Source organism: Homarus americanus, unplaced genomic scaffold (assembly GCF_018991925.1).
Source record: "Homarus americanus isolate GMGI-L3 unplaced genomic scaffold, GMGI_Hamer_2.0 scaffold18005, whole genome shotgun sequence".
Taxonomy (NCBI): Eukaryota; Metazoa; Arthropoda; class Malacostraca; order Decapoda; family Nephropidae; genus Homarus; species Homarus americanus.
In genome coordinates this window covers 62,266-88,017 of record NW_024743682.1, presented here as the reverse complement: position 1 = coordinate 88,017, position 25,752 = coordinate 62,266, and the positions used below count along the sequence as shown (strand labels likewise).

Sequence of the window (25,752 nt, the reverse complement as noted above, 5' to 3'; positions counted from 1 at the left end):
AGTTTAATACTCTAGCACATTCCTAACACTGGAACCTTCCTTCCTTCCTTCCTTCCTTCCTTCCTTCCTCCCTCTTGCCTTAGCTTCACCCTTTCTTTATTTCCTTTCATTTCCCTCCTTCGTTCTCCTCTCTCCCCTTTACTGATCCTCTTTCTTGTCCTTCTTCACTGCTTCCTCTCATTTCTTTCTCCCCTCTTCGTCAAGCTTTGCTCTCTCTCTCTCTCTCTCTCTCACCTCACACACACACACACACACACACACACACCACACACACACACACACACACACACACACACACACACACACACACACGAATATGATGATAAATACCCACAACATTTTTAATTACTTATTATATTTAATTAACGTTTAAATGCCTGAGGAGTGTGTGTGTGTGTGTGTGTGTGTGTATATGTGTGTGTGTTCAGGTGTATACATATATGTGTCTGTGTTGCAGGTGTATACATATATGTGTCTGTGTTGCAGGTGTATACATATATGTGTGTGTGTTGCAGGTGTATACATATATGTGTCTGTGTTGCAGGTGTATACATATATGTGTCTGTGTTGCAGGTGTATACATATATGTGTGTTGCATGTATACATATATGTCTGTGTGTTGCAGGTGTATACATATATGTCTGTGTGTTGCAGGTGTATACATATATGTGTCTGTGTTGCAGGTGTATACATATATGTCTTGTGTTGCAGGTGTATACATATATGTGTGTGTGTTGCAGGTGTATACATATATGTGTCTGTGTTGCAGGTGTATACATATATGTGTCTGTGGTAGGTGTATACATATATGTCTCTTGTGTTGCAGGTGTATACATATATGTGTCTGTGTTGCAGGTGTATACATATATGTGTGTGTTGCAGGTCAGCGCCATCTATGAGGACCTGTCACTGGAGGGTAATTTACAACTGGTTATGCTGAGAATTATTTTCTATAAAGACACCAAGCAATCTCAGGTGAGTCCCCTCACCCCAGTGTGTCCCCCCCCACCCGTGTCCCCCCTGTGTGTCCCCTCCCCTGTGTCCCCCCCCACCGTGCCCCCCCCCCCCCCCCCCCCACCCCCCCACCCCCCCTGTGTGTCCCCACCCCTGTGTGTCCCTCACCCCGTGTGTCCCTCACCCTGTGTGTCCCCTCTGCCTGTGTGTCCCCTCACCCTGTGTGAAAATTGGCGTATATGCAGTGAGGGTGGTATATGGTTGAGTGTTTCAGGTAATGTGAGAGATAGACTTACCTTCACCTTCGCCATCACCACCACCCTCACCCTCTGCATCTCTCCTCATCACCATCACCTTCACCATCACCCTCACCCCTCCCACCTCACCATCACCCTCACCCACACCATCACCCCTCACCATCACTTTCTCACCCACCTGTCACCTCACCCACACCATCACCCTCACCTCCCACCATCACCCTCACCCACACCATCCCCTCACCATCACCCTCACCCACACCATCACCCCTCACCATCACCCTCCCCACCATCACCCTCACCATCACCCTCACCTCCCCTCACCATCCACCCTCACCCTCACCCCACCGTCACCCACCATCCCCGCCCTCACCCTCACCCTCACCATCACCCTCACCCTCACCCACACCCATCACCCATCGCCTCACCCTCACCATCACCCTCACCATCACCCTCTTCCCTCCCTCACCCTCCCCTCACCATCCCATCACCCTCACCATCACCCTCACCATCACCCCTGTCCGCCCTCACCTCACCATCCTCACCATCACCATCACCCTCTGCTCCTGCCACCCCTCACCCCTCACCACCTCCCACCCTCACCATCACCCTCACCCTCCACCCTCCCACCATCACCCTCACCCCTCACCACCGTCACCCACACCATCGCCCTCACCTCACCCCTCACCCATCACCCCTCACCCTCACCCACACCGTCACCCACACCATCGCCCTGCCCTCCCCACCATCCCCTCACCATCACCCCTCACCCTCACCGCTCTGTCCCTCACCCCTCACCCCTCACCATCCACCCATCCTCCCCACCCCTCCCTCCCCCACCTCCCACCATCACCCTCACCCTCACCCCTCACCCTCACCATCACCTCCCACTTAGCTGACATGTGAGCAGGAATCGTGAAAAACTAAACAAATTCCAAGACCTAGACGGCCCCTGCTCAGCCACCCACCTGTAGCACCGCCGCTGTATCCGTCACTAACACTGAGCTGGACGGAAAGCATCACGCACTAAACACACACATTTGATCAACACAGAGTTGGTGTTGTGTTGTGTGGAATGTTGTGGTGTGGTGTTGATAATGCTGTGATATACATAGTATTTTCCATTAACCTGTGGTGTAATGGTCAGCATGCTCGCCTGGCAAGTGAGTGGACCCGGGTTCAATCCCCGGTAGGGTGAAACTATGGGCAATTTCTTTTTGCCATTGCCCTGTCTGCAGGGTAATTGGGAACCTGGATGTTAACCGGTTTTCGGATCATGTTCGGGTAATGGTTAGCCAGTGCAGTTGGAAGTTGTCCGGTCTTCTCGGACTGTTCATGACACTGGTCGTACGCTCGTTAACTTAGGGTGTGGTTGTTGTCCCAGCATTAACCTACCACCTTAAACGCACAGGTCATGCAACTCGTTAACCAGAGATTATTAGCCAGTTTACATTTATTAGTGACAACTTCACATAAACACTGGGTCGTGGCAGCTCGTTAGCAGAATTGTGGTTGTTGTGATATTGACAACCTTAAACACTGGGTCGTATGGCTCGTTAACTTAGGGTTGTGAAGTTTGTTGTGTTAGTGACAGCTTCTACCTTAAACACTGGGTCATGCAGCTCGTTAACAGGGTGTGGTTGTTGTGTTAGTGACAACTCTACACCTTAAACACTGGGTCATATGGCTCATTTAACTCACGGTGTGGTTGTTGTGATGGTGACAGCTCTCACCTTAAACACTGGGTCATACGCTCGTTAGCAGGTGTGGTTGTTGTGTTAGTGACCTTCACCTTAAACACTGGGTCATGCAGCTCGTTAACTCAGGGGTGTAGTTTGTTGTGTTGGCGACAGCTTCTACACCTTAAACACTGGGTCATGTAGCTCGTTAACTCAGGGTGTAGTTGTTAATGATGGTGACAGCTTCACCTTAAACAGATTCATGCAGCTCGTTAACTCCAGAGATTGTGTGGTTGTTGTCAGGTAACGTTAGCTTCTACACCTTAAACACTGGGTCATGCAGCTCGTTAACAGGGTGTGGTTGTTGGCTGTGTTCAGTGACAGCTTCACCTTAAACACTGGGTCGTATGGCTCGTTAACTCCAGGGGTGTGGTTGTTGTGATGGTGACAGCTTCACCACCTTAAACACTGGAACATGCAGCGCTCATTGCTTAGGGTGTGGTTGTTGTGTTGGTGACAGCTACCACCTTAAACACTGGGTCATGCAGCTCGTTACTCCAGAGATTATTGTGGTTGTTGTGTTGGCGACGCCTTCTACTGTAAACACTGGGTCATGTAACAATTAACTCAGGGTGTGGTTGTTTGTGATGGTGACAGCTTCTACACCTTAAACACTGGAGTCATACAGCTAGATTAACTTAGGGGTGTGGTTGTTGTGTTGGCGGCAATACCACCACTGGCTCACTGGGTCGCCGCAGCTCGTTAACTTAGGGTGTGGTTGTTGTGTTGAGCTAGCTTCTACACCTTAAACACTGGTCATGCAACTCGTTAACTTCAGAGATTGTGGTTGTTGTGTTGGCAGCTTATAAACACTGGGTCATGCAGCTGGTTAACAGGGTGTGGTTGTTGTGTTGGTGACAGCTGCACCTTAAACACTGGGTCATGCAGCTCGTTAACTCAGGGGTGTGGTTGTTGTGTTGGCACGACAGCTTCACGCATAAACACTGGGTCATAGCTCGTTAACTCAGGGGTGTGATTTGTTTGTGATGGTGACAGCTTCTACACCTTAAACGCACTGGGTCATGCAGCTCGTTAACTTAGGGTGTGGTTGTTGTGTTGGCGACAGCTTCTGCACCCATAAACACTGGTCATGCAGCTCGTTAGCAGATGTGGTTGTTTTGTTGGCGACAGCTTCTGCACACCTTAAACACTGGGTCATGCAGCTCATTAACCAGGGTGTAGTTGTTGTGATGGTGGCAGCTACCACGTAAACACTGGGTCATGCAGCTCTCGTTAACATTGGTGACAGCTTCTACCTTAAAACTGGGTATGCAGCTCGTTAACCTTAGAATTAATGGTTGTTGTGATGGTGACAGCTTCTACCTTAAACACTGGGTCATGCAGCTCGTTGGCAGGGTGTGGTTCGTGTGTTGGTGACAGCTTCTACACCTTAAACACTGGGTCATGCAGCTCTCGTTAACCCAGGGTGTGGTTGTTGTGTTGGTGACGGCAACGAAAAAAAACTGCCGTGCTAGATGTATGGCCTCGTTAACTCAGGGTGTGCTGGTTGTTGTGTGATGGTGACAGCCACCACACCTTGGAAATTCACGCCTGGGTGGCCCCTTGGCAGGCCATCCTCGTTACACGAGGAGCAAATTATTATTATTATATGTTGTGGTGTAGTGTCAGGTTGTGTTAAGGCTTCTCGCAAATTCCCATATCCGGGTTATCTCACTTCCTTCAGCTGTTTGTATGGACGTGAGACACAGGTGAGACACAGGTGAGACACAGGTGAGACAGAGACACAGGTAAACGAGGTAGACAACTTTGTTTATGTCTCAACAGATGTAAACAATGCCTTCTGAATGCCTTGCAGGCGCTTTTTTTATGGTAGAGTTTGTAAAAAATCTCCAAGGCACTCTCACAACACACTGATCACAACACACCCATAAAACTGATCACAACACACTGGCTCACAAAACACTGGCTCACAACACTCTGCTCACAACACACTGGATCACAACACTCTGGCTCACAACACTCTGGCTCACAACACTCTGGGTCACAACACTCTGGATTACAACACACTGAATCACAACACTTGGGTCAAACACACTGGCTCACAACACACTGGGTCACAACACTCTGGGTCACAACACACTGGCTCACAACACACTGGGTCACAACACACTGGGTCACAACACACTGGCTCACAACACTCTGGGTCACAACACACTGGGTCACAACACACTGGGTCACAACACTTCACAACACTTGGGTCACAACACTTGTCACAACACTCTGGGTCCACTTACAACACACTGGCTACAAACACACTGGGTCACAAGACTTGGGTCACAACACTTGGATCACAACACACTGGGTCACAACACACTGGCTCACAACACTCTGGGTCACAAACACACTGAGTCACAACACACTGCTCACAACACACTGGGTCACAACACACTGAATCACACTCTGGGTCCAACACACTGGCTAAACACACTAACACACTGGGTCACAACACACTGAGTCACAACACTCTAGGCTCAACACTCTGGGTCCTAACACACTGGCTCACAACACTTGGGTCACAACACACTTGGTCACAACACTCTGGGTCACAACACTCTGGGTCACAACACTGGCTCACAACCTGGGTCACAACACACTGGATCACAACACACTGGCTCACAACACTCTGGGTCACAACACTCTGGTCACCACTCTGGGTCACAACACTCAAACTCTGGGTCACAACACACTGGGTCACAACACTCTGCTCACAACACTCGTCACAACACACTGGGTCACAACACACTGGGTCACAACACTCTGGATCACAACACTCTGGATCACAACACTCTGGGTCACAACACTGGGTCACAATACTCTGGGTCACAACACACTGGCCACACACTGGCTCACAACACTCTGGGTCACAACACTCTGGGTCACAACACTTGGATCACAACACCACAACACCACAACACACACAACACCCACAACACCCACAACACACCACAACACACTGTCACAACACACTGATCACAACACTTGGGTCACAACACTCTGGGTCACAACACCTGGGTCACAACACACTGGCTCACAACACACTGCCACAAACACACTAATCACAACACTTGGATCACAACACTTCTGGGTCACAACACACTGGGTCACAACACACTGATCACAAATACTCGTCACAACACTCGCTCACAACACCTAAGCCACAACAACTGGGTCACAACACACTGGCTCACAACACCACAACCTCTGGCTCACAACACTCTGGGTCACAACCTCTGGGTCATAGCCTCTGGGTCCACAACCTCTGTCTAGCACACTGGAGTCACAACACACTGGGTCACAACACACTGGGTCACAACACACTGGGTCCCTGCCTCTGGCTCACAACACTCTGGGTCTAGCACTCTAGGTCCCTGGCTGCTCTGGGTCTGTACACTGGGTCTAACACACTGGGTCCCACAACACTCTGGAATTCCCTAGCACACTGGGTCACAACACTCTGGGTCACAACTTGCTCTGGGTCACAACACTCTGGGTCACAACACACTGGATCACAACCCACCCAAACCCCCCACACACACCACACACACCCACCCCACACAAAACACCCACAACCACACACCCCACACCCACAACCCCAACACACCCACAACCCTCCTGACGGTCCCACAACCTCTGGGTCACACACACCTGGTCCACCAACACACTGGGTCAACACACACTGGGTTCACAACACACTGGATCCACCAACCTACTCTAACAACACACTGGGTCCACAACCTCTCAGCTCTAACACATAGCTCCCACAACACTGGATCCACAACCTCTGGCTCCACAACACAGATCTGCTGGGTCCCAACACTCTGGGTCCTAACCTCTGGGTACCCTCTGGGTGCCTCTGCCTGGGTCACAACACACTGGGTCACAACACATGGATCACAACACACTGGATCACAACACACTGCCCGGGTCCCCAGCACACTGGATCACAACCTCTGGGTCCACAACCTCTAGGTCACAACCTCTGGGTCACAACACACTGGGTCTACACTGAGTCTGGCACTCTGGGTCACAACACCTGGAGTCCCACTCTGGGTCACAACCTCTGGGTCCACAACCCCTCCCAGGTCACAACACTCTGGATCCACAACCTGCACTGGATCACAACACTCTGGGTCACAACACTGGCTCCCACAACCTCTGGGTCACCAACACTCTGGGTCACAGCACTCTGGAGTACAACCTCTGGGTCCACAACCTCTGGGTCCCACAACCTCTGCTGAAGGTCACAACACACTGGATCCCCAACACACTCTGGGTCCACAACACTCTGGGTCAGTACCTGGATCCTGGCTAGCCACTGGGTCACAACACTCTAGGTCACAACACTCTGGGTCCACAACCTCTGGAGTCACAACACTCTGGGTCAACCTCCTGGTCACAACCTCTGGGTCCACAACACACTGGGTCCCACAACCTCCTGGGTCTAACCTCTGGGTCACAACACCTGGGTCCCAACCTCTGGGTCACAACACTCTGGGTCCTAACCTCTGGAGTCTCTGGCACACTGGGTCCCAGCACACTGGGTCACAACACTCTGCTCACAACACACTGGTCACAACCACTGCTCCCCACCTGGGTCCACAACCTCTGGGTCACAACCTCTGGGTCACAACCACTGGGTCCAAACAACACTCTGGGTCCCACAACCTCTGGGTCACAACACTCTGGGTCACAACACACTGGATCACAACACTCTGGGTCACAACACTCTGGGTCACAACACTCTGGCTCACAACACTCTGGGTCACAACACTCTGGCTCACAACACTCTGGGTCACAACACTCTGGATCACAACACTCTGGATCACAACACACTGGGTCACAACAGCTGTGAGCCGCTCTAAGCTGTGGTTGATCATCAGAGGGAAATTGTCCGCCCTTACGCACACCGTCTCTCGGGGTTCATGGCGGTGAGTGGGTGTTGACGGGGCAGCACAAGTGGGAATTTCCTTTGAAGTTCAACCTGTTGTAGAAAGTAGGTCATAGTGACGTGCCTGGCGCCCTCACCACCGCCCTGGGCCGGGTGTCCGCTCTCGCAAAATGCTGGAGGTGCTATTTTGTTCACGATATTCCTGAAGGTTTATGTGTGTAGGATAGGACCAGCACGGACTTGGCTGACCTGAGGAGGACTGGGTTTGAAGATTGGGACCTGGTGAAGGATTAGTGCTAGAAAATAAACAACTGCTTATGTACCAAAGAATAACGCGCATACACACCGAACTGTTCCATTATGCTGTAAAATCAATGTCATGGGAGTACTGGAGGCAAGGATTGGTTCTGACTTCCTTAACATGTGATCCACGTTTTCCTTTATTAAGCGTTAGAGCAACAAGTTTCACGGTACTGTAAGCTAGAACTTGGAACTCTTAAGTGTCATGAGTTGCTTTATCTACCCTGAGGCGCCACCGGTCAATTTCTTTCCTCTGTTGTAAGAACGACTACCGGGAACGCCTTCTCTTTGCTCTCAGGGAGTCTCACTAACCACCTCCTTGGCTCGACTCCTTCCTTACACTCCGGGCTCATTGGTAGCAACTCTTGGGCTGCAGCCTTTACAGGAGGTTCCTTTCATGCTGGTCTTCCCTCGCTCCAGGCTGCTTGGGTGTGTCCCGGGTTTATTACGCACCAGTAAGGTTCCTCGTATGCAGGACAAGTAGCAGTGTTCCTGGCCCCTTGTTCCTCGTATACAGGACAAGTAGCAGTGTTCCTGGCCCCTCGTTCCTCGTATACAGGACAAGTAGCAGTGTTCCTGGCCCCTCGTTCCTCGTATACAGGACAAGTAGCAGTGTTCCTGGCCCCTCGTTCCTCGTATGCAGGACAAATGGCAGTGTTCTGGCCCCTCGTTCTCGTATACAGGACGATATACTTGTTCCTGGCCCTCGTTCTCGTATATACAGGACAAGTAGCAGTGTTCCTGGCCCTCGTTCCTCATGCAGGACAAGTAGCAGTGTTCCTGGCCTGAACCCTCGTATACAGGACAAGTAGCAGTGTTCCTGGCCCTCGTTCCTCATGTACTGGGACAAGTAGCAGTGTTCCTGGCCCTCGTTCCTCGTATGCAGGACCAGTAGCAGTGTTCCTGGCCCTCGTTCCTCGTATACAGGACAAATAGCAGTGTTCCTGGCCCTCGTTCTCGTATACAGGACAAGTAGCAGTGTTCCTGGCCCTCGTTCTCCTCGTATGCAGGACAAGTAGCAGTGTTCCTGGCCCCTCGTTCTCGTATGCAGGACAAGTAGCGGCGTGTTCCTGGCCCTCGTTTCCTCGTATACAGGACAAATAGCAGTGTTCTGTGGCCTCGTTCCTCGTGCTCTGGGACTAGTAGCAGTGTTCCTGGCCCTCGTTCCTCATGTCTGGGGACAAGTAGCAGTGTTCTGGCCCCTCGTTCCTCATGTGCAGGACAAAGTAGCGATGTTCTGGCCTCGTTCCTCGTATACAGGACAAATAGCGGTGTTCCTGGCCCTCGTTCTCAATATGGGACAAATGTAGTGTTCTGGCCTCGTTCCTCGTATGCGGGACAAGTAGCAGTGTTCCTGGCCTCGTTCGTATACAGGACAGAGCAGTGTTCTGGCCTCTCGTTCTCGTGTGGGACAAGTAGCAGTGTTCTGGCCCCTCGTTCCTCGTATGCAGGACAAGTAGCAGTGTTCCTGGCCCCTCGTTCCTCGTATACAGGACAAATAGCAGTGTTCCTGGCCCTCGTTCCTCGTATATACAGGACAAGTAGCAGTGTTCCTGGCCCCTCGTTCCTCGTATGCAGGACAAGTAGCAGTGTTCCTGGCCCCTCGTTCCTCGTATGCAGGACAAGTAGCAGTGTTCCTGGCCCCTCGTTCCTCGTATACAGGACTAGTAGCAGTGTTCCTGGCCCCTCGTTCATCGTCTCCAGTAGCAAGATTGGCAATAAGTATTCTGGGTGCCGTTTTGTTTTCACCACTAACGCCCTCCTTCCTGTGGTGACACCTCCTACCTTGGCCATCACCACCTAACACACACACACACACACACACACACACACACACACACACACACACACTCCAGCGTCAATAAAAATCTCCTTTTCATAAAATTATCTTAAACAATTATCAACTCTTCGTTTTTATTTTTAAATCGACATCAAACACTTCAATAAAATCTATTAATTATTTTTAAGAGAATAGATATGTGTTTAACCCATTGGAGTGTAAAGATTAAAACAGGTACAACTCTCATGAAAGGGTTAACTGAAGGTTTTTCCGCTGCACAAAAATATTTACTAGACAGACAGACAGACAGACAGACAGACAGACAGGTTAAATATAACCCCATCATAATTTTGGGTTTAAAATAGTGAATAATTGAGTTTTTTGATAATTATATAAATAAAAAAATAATGAGGAATGTGTCTCAGAATAGGAAGGTCTTGAAGGAATGTGTCTCAGAATAGGAAGGCCTTGAAGGAATGTGTCTCAGAATAGGAAGGTCTTGAAGGAATGTGTCTCAGAATAGGAAGGTCTTGAAGGAATGTGTCTCAGAATAGGAAGGTCTTGAAGGAATGTGTCTCAGAATAGGAAGGTCTTGAAGGAATGTGTCTCAGAATAGGAAGGTCTTGAAGAATGTGTCTCAGAATAGGAAGGTCTTGAAGGAATGTGTCTCAGAATAGGAAGGTCTTGAAGGAATGTGTCTCTCAGAATAGGAAGGTCTTGAGGAATGTGGCTCAGAATATAGAAGGTTTTGAAGGAATGTGTCTCAGAATAGGAAGGTTTGAAGGAATGTGTCTCAGAATAGGAAGGTCTTGAGGAATGTGTCTCAGAATAGGAAGGTCTTGAGAATGTGTCTCCAGAATATGAGAGGTCTTGAGGAATGTGTCTCAGAATAGGAGGTCTTGAGAATGTGTCTCCAGAATAGGAAGGTCTTGAAGGAATGTGTCTCAGAATAGGAAGGTCTTGAGAATGTGTCTCAGGGCTGGAGAGTTCTTGAGGAATGTGTCTAGAATAGGGAGTTCTTGAGGAATGTGTCTCAGAATAGGAAGGTCTTGAAGGAATGTGTCTCAGAATAGGAAGGTCTTGGGGAATGTCTCAGAATATGAAGGTCTTGAGGAATGTGTCTCAGAGGTCTTGAGAATGTGTCTCTCAGAATAGGGAAGGAATCTTGAAGGAATGTGTCTCTCAGAATAGGAAGGTCTTGAGAATGTGTCTCAGAATATGAGGTCTTGAGGAATGTGCTTCTCAGAATAGGAAGGTCTTGAAGGAATGGGTCTCCAGAATAGGAAGGTCTTGAAGATATGTCTCAGAATAGGAAGGTCTTGAAGGAATGTGTCTCAGAATAGGAAGGTCTTGAAGGAATGTGTCTCAGAATAGGAAGGTCTTGAGGAATGTGTCTCAGAATAGGAAGGTCTTGAAGGAATGTGTCTCAGAATAGGAAGGTCTTGAGGAATGTGTCTCAGAATAGGAAGGTCTTGAAGGAATGTGTCTCAGAATAGGAAGGTCTTGAGGAATGTGTCTCAGAATAAGAAGGTCTTGAAGAATGTGTAAATAACTTCACATTCAGTCTGTTCTGGCAATACTTCACAGTCAGTCAGCACAAGTTTACCCTGAGAGGCTAAAGGCTTTCGTAGTGTCGTAGCTAAAGATAATCCCTGTTCCCATGGTTAGGTTAGGTTAGGTTGAGTTAAGGATTGAGTTAGGTTAGGTTGGGTTAGGTTAGGTTAGGTTAGGTTAGGTTGAGTTAGGTTAGGTTAGGTTAGGTTGGGGTTAAAGGTTAGGTTAGGTTGGGATTGGGTTAGGTTGGGTTAGGTTAGCGAAGGAAATAATTAGTGTGGATGAATTTAAAGAAAAATCAAGCTTGGCTGTTTGGAAAGACGTTTATACAGGTTGTGTAGTAGATGTAGGTTGGTGTTGGAGGTGATTACTCAGACAGTATTGGTAGACACATCGTCTGGCCAACTGAAAGAGAGAGGGAGGAACATAATCTAGATAAGAGCTTTCCTTTGATGGCGCCTGTGTGAATCTGCGCGTGCTTGAGTGTGAGTGCGTGAGTGTGGCTGTGAGTGCTTGAGTGTGAGTAGTTGAGTGTGAGTACTTGAGTGTGAGTGCTTGAGTGTGAGTGCTTGAGTGTGGCTGTGAGTGAGTGAGTGAGTGGCTGTGTGTAGTGAGGAGCGCCAGTATTCACACAGGTACCCGAGCACACAGACCTGATCCAGGAGTGTTCACCAACCAGCAGTTTAATCTAGACATTAAGTTATGTTCACCAACTACCTACACCACCACCCGTACCACCTACACCACCATCTGTACCACCTACACCACCATCTGTACCACCTACACCACCATCTGTCACAACTCATACCATCCCACCACAACTCACCACACTCACTCCCCACCTACACCACCATCTCGTTCACCACCATCTGCTACCACCACCACCACCATCCACCTACACCATCTATACCTACCACCATCTATACCACCCCTACCATCACACCACCACCATCTGTACCACCTACACCACCATCTATACCACCTACACCACCATCTGTACCACCTACACCAACATCTATACACACACCATCTGTGCCACCTACACCACCATCTGTACCACCTACACACCATCTGTACCACCTACACCACCATCTACCACCTACACCACCATCTGTACCACACCCCACCCACCACCTGTACCTACACCACCATCTGACCACCTACCCACTACCTGTACCTACACCACCATCTGCACACTACACACCACCACCCTACACACCATCTGCCCACCACCTACACCACCATCTGTACCACCTACACCACCATCTGTACCACCTACACCACCATCTGTACCACCTACACCATCATCTGTACCACCTACACCACCATCTGCACCACCTATAATAATAATGGTTGCCCCTCATGTAACGAGGATGGCCGGCCCAAGGGCCACCTAGGCGTGAATTTGTTTAAGGTGTAGAAGCTGTCTCAACACAACATCACCTGATTTAACAGGCTGCATGACCCGAAATTAATTTAAATTAAGCTGTCGCCAACACAACAACCACACACTAAGTTAACGAGCTGCATGACCCAGTGTTTAAGGTGTAGAAGCTGTCACCAACACAACAACCACACCCTAAGTTAACGAGCTGCATGACCCAGTGTTTAAGGTGTAGAAACTGTCACCAACACAACAACCACACCTTGAGTTAACGAGATGCATGACCCAGTGTTTAAGGTGTAGAAGCTGTCGTCAACACAATAACCACACCCTGAGTTAACGAGCTGCATGACCCAGTGTTTAAGGTGTAGAAGCTGTCGCCAACACAATAACCACACCCTGAGTTAACGATCTGAGTGACCCAGTGTCAAGGAATAGTCTGAGAATTTTCAAGTGAAATTAACAGTTGGGCTTCAGGCGACGACACACTCGCTCCCTCCTCGGAAACTTGATTTAATTAACAGTCAGACAATGAGCACAGGGAGATTATACACCGTCTCCCCCGACCTAACACCACAGTCTAGACCCACAGCTGTGCCTCGTTCAGACCAAACTCCCGGGTCATCCTTAACTTGTACGTCAAAACAACTTCTAGCACTCGCGCTTTACCTGGTCACCCTACTTCTTGAGGTGTTCACCCCCCTTCAACACGACTCTCAGCTGGAAGACTCGATCAACTCCTAGATGACTCTTAGTGGCGGTAAAGTACTCACCAAGCACATCTTACCGCCAGTGTGGTGCAGCCAACGAGGTACTGGTGGACTACATTCTTCCTGGACATCTTAAGGGTCACTGACTGTGTCCTAGGCTGTAACTCACTCTCGTACAATGGCATAACTGCGCATCACGTTACATTGTTTTTTGTTAAGAAAATTTTTAATATATTATGATGTGTTGTGAAGTGCAGAAGTGAGAAATATGGTCACTGCTGAACACTGCTGTAACAGTCTGTCAAAGTGAGTGAAGTTAGAATACAACTGGTTTACATGTCACCAGTTATGTACAACAGTCACGTTCCTCTTCTGCCTTCCACTTCATAACATCGACTATAACATCTACTGGGTTGTAATAACAGACAGATGTATATATATATAAGGGTAGAGACTCTTACCTTTAGATGAAATGGGATTAAGGTAAACAGCATACTGTCCTATGCTGCCTCACCCACAGCCATTGTCAATAAGTTTTACAAGCTGAGTACGTATTAAAAGGGTAGGATCACATTTTAATTTTATATACTGTACCCATCTTGTCCTTCAAACTCACAATGGCAGTCTTTTTTATAAGTCTTTCAACTAAACCACACCTTAATAGTCTTCCTCGTTGTCCTGAAAGTAGCGCCATTACAGGTGGCAGTTCAGGTTTCAAAGGAGATACTAGTCACTTTGTGTCAGATCTTGGCTGTTGAGTCGCTCGAAACTACAGTCGAGAATAATACACCAGTGTGACATGAGAGTTAAGGACCAACACTTGTTTTATCCCGGGAGACGTCGAACAGTTTTTCAATTAGGCCAGCATTATAATAACCATTATGTGGCGGGTAGGTTAGGTTAGCAGAAGCCTTTTGACATCCCAGAGAATCGAAATGATGATCTTGCCAACAGAGGATTGACTTCTGAACTTCTTGAGATTTGGAAAATTTGTTAACTTCTATTGTATGGATTCCACCTTTGATACGGGGTCCTAGTGCATGAGTCCTGGTCTCTTCTCGGGGTTTGGCTTCGTACAGTTCAAAGGCTCATCGCTGGAGGCCATCATCTGGGGTTTGGCTTCGTACAGTTCAAAGGCTCATCGCTGGAGGCCATCATCTGGGGTTTGGCTTCGTACAGTTCAAAGGCCCATCGCTGGAGGCCATCATCTGGTATAGATCTTAAGCACTCATGTTTTAGGGACACTGTACAGAAGCATTACACATAATGGTCACAATACTTCCATATGAACTGTCAACCTTATGTCACCAACTTTAATACGCCAGTTCGCACTCTCAAGTTCTGGACTCGGTATCAGTTTATTCCTTCTCGGTGACATCTGAAGACTGTCATGGCTGGGAGTCTTCCTCAAGGCTCTCACGCCCACACTTTAAAACCCTCGTCAATCTTGTTATGGGGCCATGTGAGGCGGTATCTCTGTTATATAATCCCAGTAGATGGAACCTTATTTTGTCAGGGATTTTGTAAAACTCGTATGCTTAGTTGTGTAAAATATGGTGTTGCTATCGTTGGTGTGCTCTGACTGGTGACACCAGGATGTTTTAACACCATTTTCTTTCATGGTGTGGACGATACTACACTCGATCGCCTAAATTTCCCTCAACTGTAACATCAGGTACCGATTCACTGCCGCACCCTCAGCTGTATACAGTATACAAGGCATCTAAAGCCCCAAGCATTAACTATAAAGACAAAACAGTAAACCGTATATACCACCTTTTGACATGATACACTTACGACCCTGTGGCATGATACACTTACGACCCTGTGGCATGATACACTTACGACCCTGTGGCATGATACACTTACGACCCTGTGGCATGATACACTTACGAACCCTGTGGCGCGATGCTGGGCATGACCCTGTGGCGCGATACACTACGACCCTGTGGCATGATACACTTACGACCCTGTGGCATGATACACTTACGACCCTGTGGCATGATACACTTACGACCCTGTGGCATGATACACTTACGACCCTGTGGCATGATACACTTACGAACCCTGTGGCATGATACACTTACAACCCTGTGGCATGATACACTTACGACCCTGTGGCATGATACACTTACAACCTGCTGTACAACTAACACAGACACAGTAAGCAACAAGAGTCGATCATCCTCACCAGAGTTTCTCTCCTGTCGTCCACACTTACTGTACAACTCGCCCCAACAAGTATCTTCACGGAGGGTGATCGATCAACGTCACAATGAACACTGTGACTCCTGTTGTCTCGGGAGGGTTGTCAGAATCCTTCGTCCGTTGTGTCATATTATACCACACAAAATGGTGAAGACATTTTTTGGAGGGAGTTTACAAACATATTCCTGTGTTTGTTTACTTTTTCTTCATATTTTTGGTGAATTTTTGAAACGAAATTAAAAAGATAAATCTGCTAAGTTTTCCATCTGAATTCAACGCATCAAATAGATCCTAGAGAGTTTGCTTCCCGGCGTTATACACAAAATGTTTACAACATTATTTTCTGAGTAAAACTGTTGAGAACTGGAGAGAGGAGCCGAGTCTCGTGGGCACAGGAGGAGGCGGTGAGTGGTGTTGTGAGAGTAAAGTGGGAGGAAATAAGAGGGTGGGGGAGAGGGGAGGATGATGGAGAGGGGAGGATGATGGAGAGGGAAGGGTGGAGGAGAGGGAAGGATGATGGAGAGGGAAGGATGATGGAGAGGGGAGGGTGGAGGAGAGGGGAGGATGATGGAGAGGGAGGATGATGGAGGAGGGAAGGGAAGGGTGGAGGAGAGGGAAGGATGATGGAGAGGGGAGGGTGGAGGAGAGGGGAGGATGATGGAGAGGGAAGGATGATGGAGAGGGAAGGATGATGGAGAGGGAAGGAGGATGGAGAGGGAAGGGTGGAGGGGAGGAAAGGATGATCGAGAGGAGGATAGTGGAGGAAGGATAATGGAGAGGGAAGGGTGGAGGAGAGAAGAAAGAGGATGATGGAGAGGGGAGAAAGGCGGAAGGAGAGAGAAGGATGATGGAGAGGGAAGGAGGGTGGAAAGTGTGAGATAAAGAGGGCGAGTGAGGGGAGGATGACATAGAGGCATGACTGTGGCTTCTCCTGTGTATTATTCGTATTTTTTTTTTAAAGGTGAAAGACATAAGGCAGGACATTTTCGGGGCGTCAAATGTTGTTCAGTGGTGCAACGGAGAGTGACCACCTCCCCTCCCCACCCTTTCCCCCTCCCCTCCCCACCTCCCCCCCCCCCCCCCCCCTCTCCTACCCTACTTCTGTACCTGTGCTCACCTGACACTCCTGTAGCCCCGTACTTTCTGCCTGCTAACATCTTGGTCAAACTATATTCGGGTTATTGTCTTTATTATCGTCTACACAAACAATAACAACGCCATAACCATCTATTATTATTATTATTATTATTATTATTATTATTATTATTATTATTATTATTATTATTATTATTATTATTATTATTATTATTATCACATTCGTCATACATTAACAGTGACAATTTATACTGTTTGTATGTTGGTGATTCATTTTATTATCTTGATACGTACAATATTATCAGCATTATAAAAATAGTGTACTCAGTTTGGACTCATGGAGTGCTAAATTTAGACTCATCTTGTACACATTGGACACATCATAATGTACACATTGGACACAATATCATGTACACATTGGGCACATCATATTGTACACATTGGACACATCATCTGTACTGTTTCATCCCTTCAGGTACGTCATGGCCTAGCGAAGAAGTCCCTAGAGGCGGTGAACAGGTGGGCGGAGCGGCTCTATCGGGTGTCACCTCAGGCCCTGCGGCATGACGTAGCTGTGTGGCTTACAAGAATCGACCTTGGGGGACCCTCTGGCTACGCTCCCGTGGCAGGAGTGTGTGAGCCTTCCAGGTCATGTACACTGAACAGGGATGAGGGCCTTACCTCCTCCTTCATCATCGCTCACGAGATGGCGCACGTGTAAGTGTCTGATAGTCTAGTTACATGTTGTTGGTTAGGTTAGATTAGGTTAGGTTAGGTTAGGTGTAAGTGTCTGATAGTCTAGTTACATGTTGTCTAAGTGCTGTACAACTCGCCCCAACAAGTATCTTCACGGAGGGTGATCGATCAATGTCACAATGAACACTGTGACTCCTGTTGTCTCGGGAGGGTTGTCAGAATCCTTCGTCCGTTGTGTCATATTGTACCACACAAAATGGTCAAGATAAATTTAAGAGCGAGACAAGGAAGAAAGACATTGAGAAAGAAAGGCTGAATGAAGAGCAAGAGTTAGAGAGGAAAAAATAAAACAATGATGGGAAGGGAAGAAATTGGAGAATTTAGAGAATAAAAAAAAATCACCTATCATCTCCCTGGATAACTACCAACGATGTAATCATTGGCTGAGAGCATTGTAGTGGTGTTCAAACATAAAGTCTTCAAGTACACCATTCCCAGCCAATGATTGCATCTTTGGTAGCCATCCAGGGATATGATTGGATGTGCTTTGATACTCCTGGTTTACGTGCGAGTGTTATAACTCAGCAGCTGGAAACATATAGTGAAGATATGGTAAAAGTCTGGATACATACATACATACATACATACATACATACATACATACATACATACATACATACATACATCCTGTACATACATACATAAATGAAATAATGACAAGTGAAAAGTTACCTGTAAGGATGTGACCGAAATTGAAAATAAACTGCATTCGGTTACGTTCCTCTTTCCCTGATCAGCTGTGAAGGGTAAGTTGATCAGCTGTTAGGGTAAGTTGATCAGCTGTGAGGCTAGGTTGATCAGCTGTGAGGGTAGGTTGATCAGCTGTGAGGGTAGGTTGATCAGCTGTGAGGGTAGGTTGATCAGCTGTGAGGGTAAGTTGATCAGCTGTGAGGGTAGGTTGATCAGCTGTGAGGGTAGGTTGATCAACTGTGAGGGTAGGTTGATCAGCTGTGAGGGTAGGTTGATCAACTGTGAGGGTAGGTTGATCAACTGTAAGGGTAGGTTGATCAGCTTGATACTTGGACAATACAACAGAAGAGGTGAGAGGTCTTACACTGTCTGGGGTCTAACAGTGAAACACAGGGGAACAAGAACGTGACCTGCAGGGGAACTCAGAACATGACCTGCAGGGGAACTCAGAACATGACCTGCAGAGACTCCAAAAGTTCCTCACGACCTATTCACTCAGAACTTTAGAAATTCTGTCAAATATAACCAAACCTTCTCACCATTGTACAGTACAGTAATAACACACTAACTTCCACACACTGGCATTAAAACTCTCATTATACACAAGTCAGAAACTGTTCTTTGAAGTTTGGGTGATTGTGAATTTTATTATACTCAGAGGAAAAGTCCAGAGGGAGAAATACAATTATGGAAAACAAAAGTCGTGTCAGTCCTCTACTCTTATCGATGAACCCCGAGACACATGAACCAGTGAATCCGAGACATGATACAGTAAACCATCTATGAACCCCGAGACACATGAACCAGTGAATCCGAGACATGATACAGTAAACCATCTATGAACCCTGAGACTCATGAACCAGTGAATTCGAGACATGATACAGTAAACCATCTATGAACCCTGAGACTCATGAACCAGTGAATCCGAGACATGATACAGTAAACCATCTATGAACCCCGAGACTCATGAACCAGTGAATCCGAGACATGATACAGTAAACCATCTATGAACCCCGAGACACATGAACCAGTGAATCCGAGACATGATACAGTAAACCATCTATGAACCCCGAGACTCACAAACCAGTGAATTCGAGACATGATACAGTAAACCATCTATGAACCCTGAGACTCACGAACCAGTGAATCCGAGACATGATACAGTAAACCATCTATGAACCCTGAGACACATGAACCAGTGAATCCTTGAGGTTCGTATATGGGAGACAGAACTGACAGACTGACATGACTTTTTTCCATGACTGTACATTGCAAATTGATGGCCAAAAACTACAGACAGGAATTATAATATAAAAAAAAAATTACAATATTTATTTTCCAAAACTTGACTGGAAAATATTTATACTTACACACTGTTTCTGACGTCACACGGGGCTCTACCGTTGATGCTGTGACTTAAAGATCCTTATAATGCTGCCTTGTGTTACTTTATCATTGTAAGTAACACCTGTCACATATACGAAGTTCCTTGGTGGTGTTACTTAAGGCGAGAGGAAGGAGTAAGGTCACTGATGATGAATGTTTCTCTCTCTTACAAAATATAAAAGTTGTTTCATAATATATTTTCATTCGTGATAGGTCAGGTCAGGTCAGGTCAGGTCAGGTCAGGTTAGGTCAGGTTAGGTTAGGTTAGGTTAGGTTAAGTTTGATTAAATAGAAGGGGTTACCGTCTGGGTGGTTAGGTTAGATTAGGTTTGATTTGGTTAGATCAGGTTAAGTACGGTAAGGTTAGATTAGGTTAATGTCTGGGTGGTTAGGTTAGATTAGGTTTGATTTGGTTAGATCAGGTTAAGTACGGTAAGGTTAGATTAGGTTAATGTCAGGGTGGTTAATCTTGAGGTGAAATCAACTTGGGAGGGTAAGTGTAAGGGTGATTCTGTATATAAAGTATAAGTTTATTCCCCCACCTGACACCGATGACTGACACTGATGACTGACATTGATGACTGACACTGATGACTGACATTGATGACTGACACTGATGACTGACATTGATGACTGACACTGATGACTGACAGTTAACGTATAATTATTACCTAGGAGACACATTCAAGGTTAATACCCCACTAATTATCTCCAAACTATAATTCTTAATGTTACAGTATAATTCTTAATCTGAAATCGAGTTACATTGGATAAAGTTATTGAGATACTAATCATTAACTCCACGAGGACCCCCTGTTATAATTGGTTAACGCCAGACGACTTTATCCAGCACAGAGGAGAACCCGGTCCACTAGGGGTTAATAGTCTATCTCCACTAACTATATTAAGTACACTTGGTTTATTAATATAGCTCAGCCAGGTGTCATAGAGCAGTCGTGATGGCTCGCTCCCTTAGGCCAAGTGCGGGGCTGCATTGTTAACCACGCTCATTTTCAACAGTTTTTTAGGTTGAAATTGTGACGGAAAAATGTACACTTTTTATCCGTTTAAAAAAGAATGACCTACAATAACACCGGGGATAATGGTGCCGGAGTTAACCTAACCTAACCTAACCTAACCTCACCTCTGAACACACACACACACGGGGGGGGGCGGCGGCACAACATAGTACCTCTCTCACGTCAAGACACAGGAGACTTCATTTCCTCTGTTACGTCTACTGCCACACTGTTCACACCATGTGTTCTCTGCCACACTGTTCACACCATGTGTTCTCTGCCACACTGTTCACACCATGTGTTCTCTGCCACACTGCTCAAATTAGGTTAGGGTAGGTTGTGCTGCGTTATATTAGGGTTGTTTAAATAAAGAAAGGTTGACTTATGTTAGATTTGCTTGAGTTAAGCAAAAGTTTGTCAGGTTAGGTTAAGTGAGATTGCATTCGGTTAGGTAAATTCAGGTTAAGTTGTGTTCAGTTGGGTAAGGCTGGATTAGATTAGGTTGGGTTAAGTTAGAGTCAGTGTTCATAATAGTTATGAGGTCAACATGTATATTTTCAGCCTTCCGGCTGCCGTGCTCTTTCAATAAACCGTTAATAATTGTTAGTATTATTACATGTGGCGGGGTCAACATGTGGCGGGGTCAACATGTGGCGGGGTCAACATGTGGTGGGGTCCCTTGTTGTGAGTGAGATGGACTGAGCTGTAAACACTATTATTATTCATCAGAAAATTGAAATAGGTGAAGAGTGTTGGCAGTGTTGATGGCTGGAGGACACCCTGTTGGTTCTCATTATGTGCTGTAGGCCAGTGGTGAGGTGTACACACTCAAGTGGAGGTTTCCGTGCATCACCTGAGCCTCTCACTACAGCCACAATGTAACCCTTTGCTACGCTTTTGGCTTCAAAAAGGTTGAATTCCCCCAGTGGCCACGACCCCTCGGTGACTGCTGGTGATGACTTCATTAAGGATACCAGTGAGCTTCTCGTTATCATGGTGCGTTGACCTGTGTACCTGGTGATGTACCTGACAGGTGGACCTGTTGTTTAATGACTGGACCGTAATGACTGGACTGCAATGACTGGACCGCAATGACTGGACCGTAATGACTGGACCGTAATGACTGGACCGTAATGACTGGACCGCAATGACTGGACCATAATGATATAATTAAGTGAGAATGCGTAGTCGTCCTCCCTCTGCTGACGTCATCACCGGCACAACAATATATTTCACTCACACAAGACCCAGCCGTCAAGCTACGGGTCACCACACACACAAACCCAACCGTCAACTTCACGGGTCACCAGCACATGATCCAGCCGTCAACTTCCGGGTCACCAACACAAGACCCAGCCGTCAAGCCACGGGTCTACAAGACCAGCCGTCAAGCTACGGGTCACCAGAACCCAGCCGTCCAAGCTTCACGGGTCACCAGCACACAAGACCAGCCGTCAAGCTTCACGGGTCACCAACACACAAGACCAGCCGTCAACTACGGGTCACCAACACAGAACCAGCCGTCAAGCTTCACGGGTCACCAACACAAGACCCAGCCGTCAAGCTTACGGATCACCAACACAAGAACCCAGCCGTCAAGTTTCACGGGTCACCAACACAAGACCCAGCCGCCAATACGGGTACCAGCACACAAGACCAGCCGTCAAGCTTCACGGGTCACTAACACAAGACCAGCCATCAAACTTCACGGGTCACCAGCACAAGACCCAGCCGTCAAGCTTCACGGGTCACCAACACAAGACCAGCCATCAAACTTCACGGGTCACAACACACAAGACCGTCAACTTCACAGTCACCCAACAGCCGTCAAGCTTCATGGATCACCAACGCAAGACCCAGCCGTCAAGCTTCACGGGTTACCAGCACAAGACTCAACATCAAGCTTCGGGTCACCCAGAACCAAGCCATCAAAGCTTCACGGGTCACCAACACAAGACCCAGCCATCAAGCTGGTCAACACACAAGACAGCCATCAAGCACGGGTCTTAACACAAGACCCAGCCATCAAGCTTCACGGTCACCAACACAAGACCAGCCGTCAAGCTTCACGGGTACCAGCACAGACCCAGCCATCAAGCTTCAAGGTCACCAGCACAAGACCCAGCCATCAAAGCACGGGTCACCCTTAGAAGGATTTGGGTATAATGGACCTGTAATACTCCTAAGTGTTCCTCTGTGTCTGTGTGAGTGTGCATGTGTGTGTGTCTGTGTGAGTGTGCATGTGTGTGTGTGCATGTGTGTGTGTCGTGGTGGAGAAGAACTCAACACAGGTAAAGCAGATATACACTCAGTGACGTGTGATGGACCACCACCGCCATCATCACCACCACCACCACCACACATATCACAACCTGGTGTTATTAGATTACATTCGATGTTAATATCAAGTGTTGTTGTTGAGTAACTCGTAGTGGTGCAGTAGTGGAGCCACACACACACACACACACACACACACACACACACACACACACACACACACACACAATTAGTGAAGTAACAGGTAATTCTCCCGTTCTTATTACTGTTGTTATCCACCTGTGTGTTGATTTTACTACACCTGCGTTTGTAGGCACCAGTGCATCTCCCCCCATCACCCTGTATTTTAGTGACCAGATGTGTAGTGGTGATAGTGGTAGTGGTGATAGTGGTGGTATGATAGTGGTGATAGTGGTGGTATGATAGTGGTGATAGTGGTAGTGGTGATAGTGGTGATAGTCTGTACTGTATATGTGTGTGTGTGTGTGTCTCTCTGTATGTAAACATTTGTGTAACTTAACCGTAAGTAATTTACATAAAACACTTTAACTCGTGACGCTGTTGTGGTAATTACGCAGAGAAAAAACTAATTATGAAATACCTGTCTTCCTTCCCCTCTCATCCCCCCTTTCCTCCCTCTCCCTACCCCCTCCCCCTTCCCCCCCTCTCCTTCCCCCAAAAAACTGTCGGGAATAATTATACTAAAAGACTTATTCTTTACCAAATGAAAAATATTACTGATATGTGTACAGGTTGTTAGTATGGTGAGTTGCCTGTTAATGTTTATAATGGTAAAGTTGGTGTTTAACCCCTTGAGTACGATGACTTAACCCCTTGAGTACGATGACTTCCCGTAGTACGATGACTTAACCCCTAGGTACGATGAATCAACCTTAGTACGATGACGTAACCCTTCAGTTATCATGACATCGTACTCATTGGGTTAGAATCATCGTATAAGATTAGAATCATCATTACCTAAGGAGGGTTTAGTCATCGTACCAAGGGGTTAAGTCATCGTACTCAAGGGTTAAGTCATCATACTCAAGGGTTAAGTCATCGTACTCAAGGGTTAAGTCATCATACTCGGGGTTAAGTCATCGTACTCAAGGGGTTAAGTCATCGTACTCAAGGGGTTAGTCATCGTACTCAAGGGGTTAACAGCAAGACTTTAGTTATCTCCCCATTACAAAGAACTTTACACACACACACACACACACACACACTCACTATTTTTTCCTGTTAAATAAAGATGTGAGAACGTCCCTAACTCACTACAAGATGTCAACATAAAGAAAGCTAACCTAACCTAACCTAACCTAACCTAACCTAACCTAACCTAACCTAACCTAACCTAAACTAACCTAACCTAACCTAACCTAACCTTTAAAATCATCTTGGAATAATGTCAAATATTTACGAGGAAAAAATATTCAACACGGAACTTTAGGAATCTTCGCCTGGGTTCCTGGTATAGCCTCGTGATGGTGCTGAGTTTATCCGCTCGTGGGTTCATTATCACAGTAAGTGAGGCCAAGTACGTGAGCTTTACCGACCTCGTACTTATATCCCTCTAACATGGAGAATTTGGCACATTTTGTCAATAAACTATCATGTAAACCTTCCAGAGTGTTGACGCGCTGTTCCTAACACACACAGACACACACACACACACACCTTACACACACACTTACACACACACACACACACACACACACACACACACACCTCACCTGTGGTGTTCCCCAGGGGACCAAGATGGGACCACTGTGCTTCCTCATCCAGATCAACGACGCTCTATCGGACACTCCTCACAGGTGGAAGTACGTGGATGACTTCACTGTGGGGGTTTCAGTGGACAACACCGCACCAGACTACTCATTGCTACAAGGCACCCTGGACAGGCTACAGGCATGAACTACGGAGAACAAGGTCACCATCAACCACACCAAAACCGTAGTCATGCACATCAATACCGCCACCACTCCAGTGCAAGCCCCAGCAGTCACAGTGGGTGCCCATCCTCTCCAGCTGGTGCAGTCTGCCAAACTCCTGGGTGTAACCATAGACAACAAACTTGACTGGAAGGCCCATGTATATAACACAGTCAAGGCAGCCTCATATCGTCTCTACATGCTACGACGACTTAGGTCACTTGGGACACCCACGCCAGAGCTGAGGACCATCTACAACGCCTTTATTCTCCCCAAACTAACTTATGCGTCACCAGCCTGGTCGTCTTCTCTCAACTCCACCCAACAACGTCAGCAAGAGAAGGTACAGAAAAGGGCCTGCAGAATCATGCTCGGCGCAGAATACTCCAGCTACACCAACGCTCTCTCCACCCTGGAAATGCCATCCCTCAGTGACCTCCACCACCAAGCACTGGAAAGGTTTGGCAGTGGACTACTGCACCACCCTCGTCATCGCCACCTCCTCCCACCTGCAGCCCCCTACCCAACTCGCGCAGTCCGCCACTACAACAACAAAATTCAGCCCATAAGAGCCCGCACCGATAGATATTAGAACAGCACCATCCCATCTATTGTTGAAATAATAAACAACTCCTGATTTATGTACTGTACAGCCCTGTAAATGTATTCAATGCATATTATATCATTATGTCTAAATCAAATGTAAGTCTATATATTTTCAGCCACCGGCTGCAACTCTATTAATAAACCTTTTATTATTATTATTATTATTATTATTATTATTATTATTATTATTATTA

The 25,752-nt window shown here is 47.2% G+C and overlaps 1 protein-coding gene and 1 non-coding gene across 2 annotated transcripts in view; both read left to right on the top strand.

Annotated features, from left to right (window-relative positions):
• Positions 1-885: 885 nt before the first annotated feature.
• The window catches only part of LOC121877213 (A disintegrin and metalloproteinase with thrombospondin motifs 3-like), a 55,572-nt gene continuing 30,705 nt past the window's right edge, over positions 886-25,752 (top strand). Inside the window, exons 1-2 of the mRNA XM_042382828.1 lie at positions 886-975; positions 17,366-17,607. Coding sequence (XP_042238762.1) covers positions 934-975; positions 17,366-17,607 — 284 coding nt within the window. The 5' untranslated portion in view covers positions 886-933. The remainder of the gene's footprint in view (positions 976-17,365; positions 17,608-25,752) is intronic.
• Trnaa-ggc lies at positions 2,334-2,409 on the top strand. The gene has a single exon. It is a non-coding gene; the product is annotated as a tRNA-Ala (tRNA).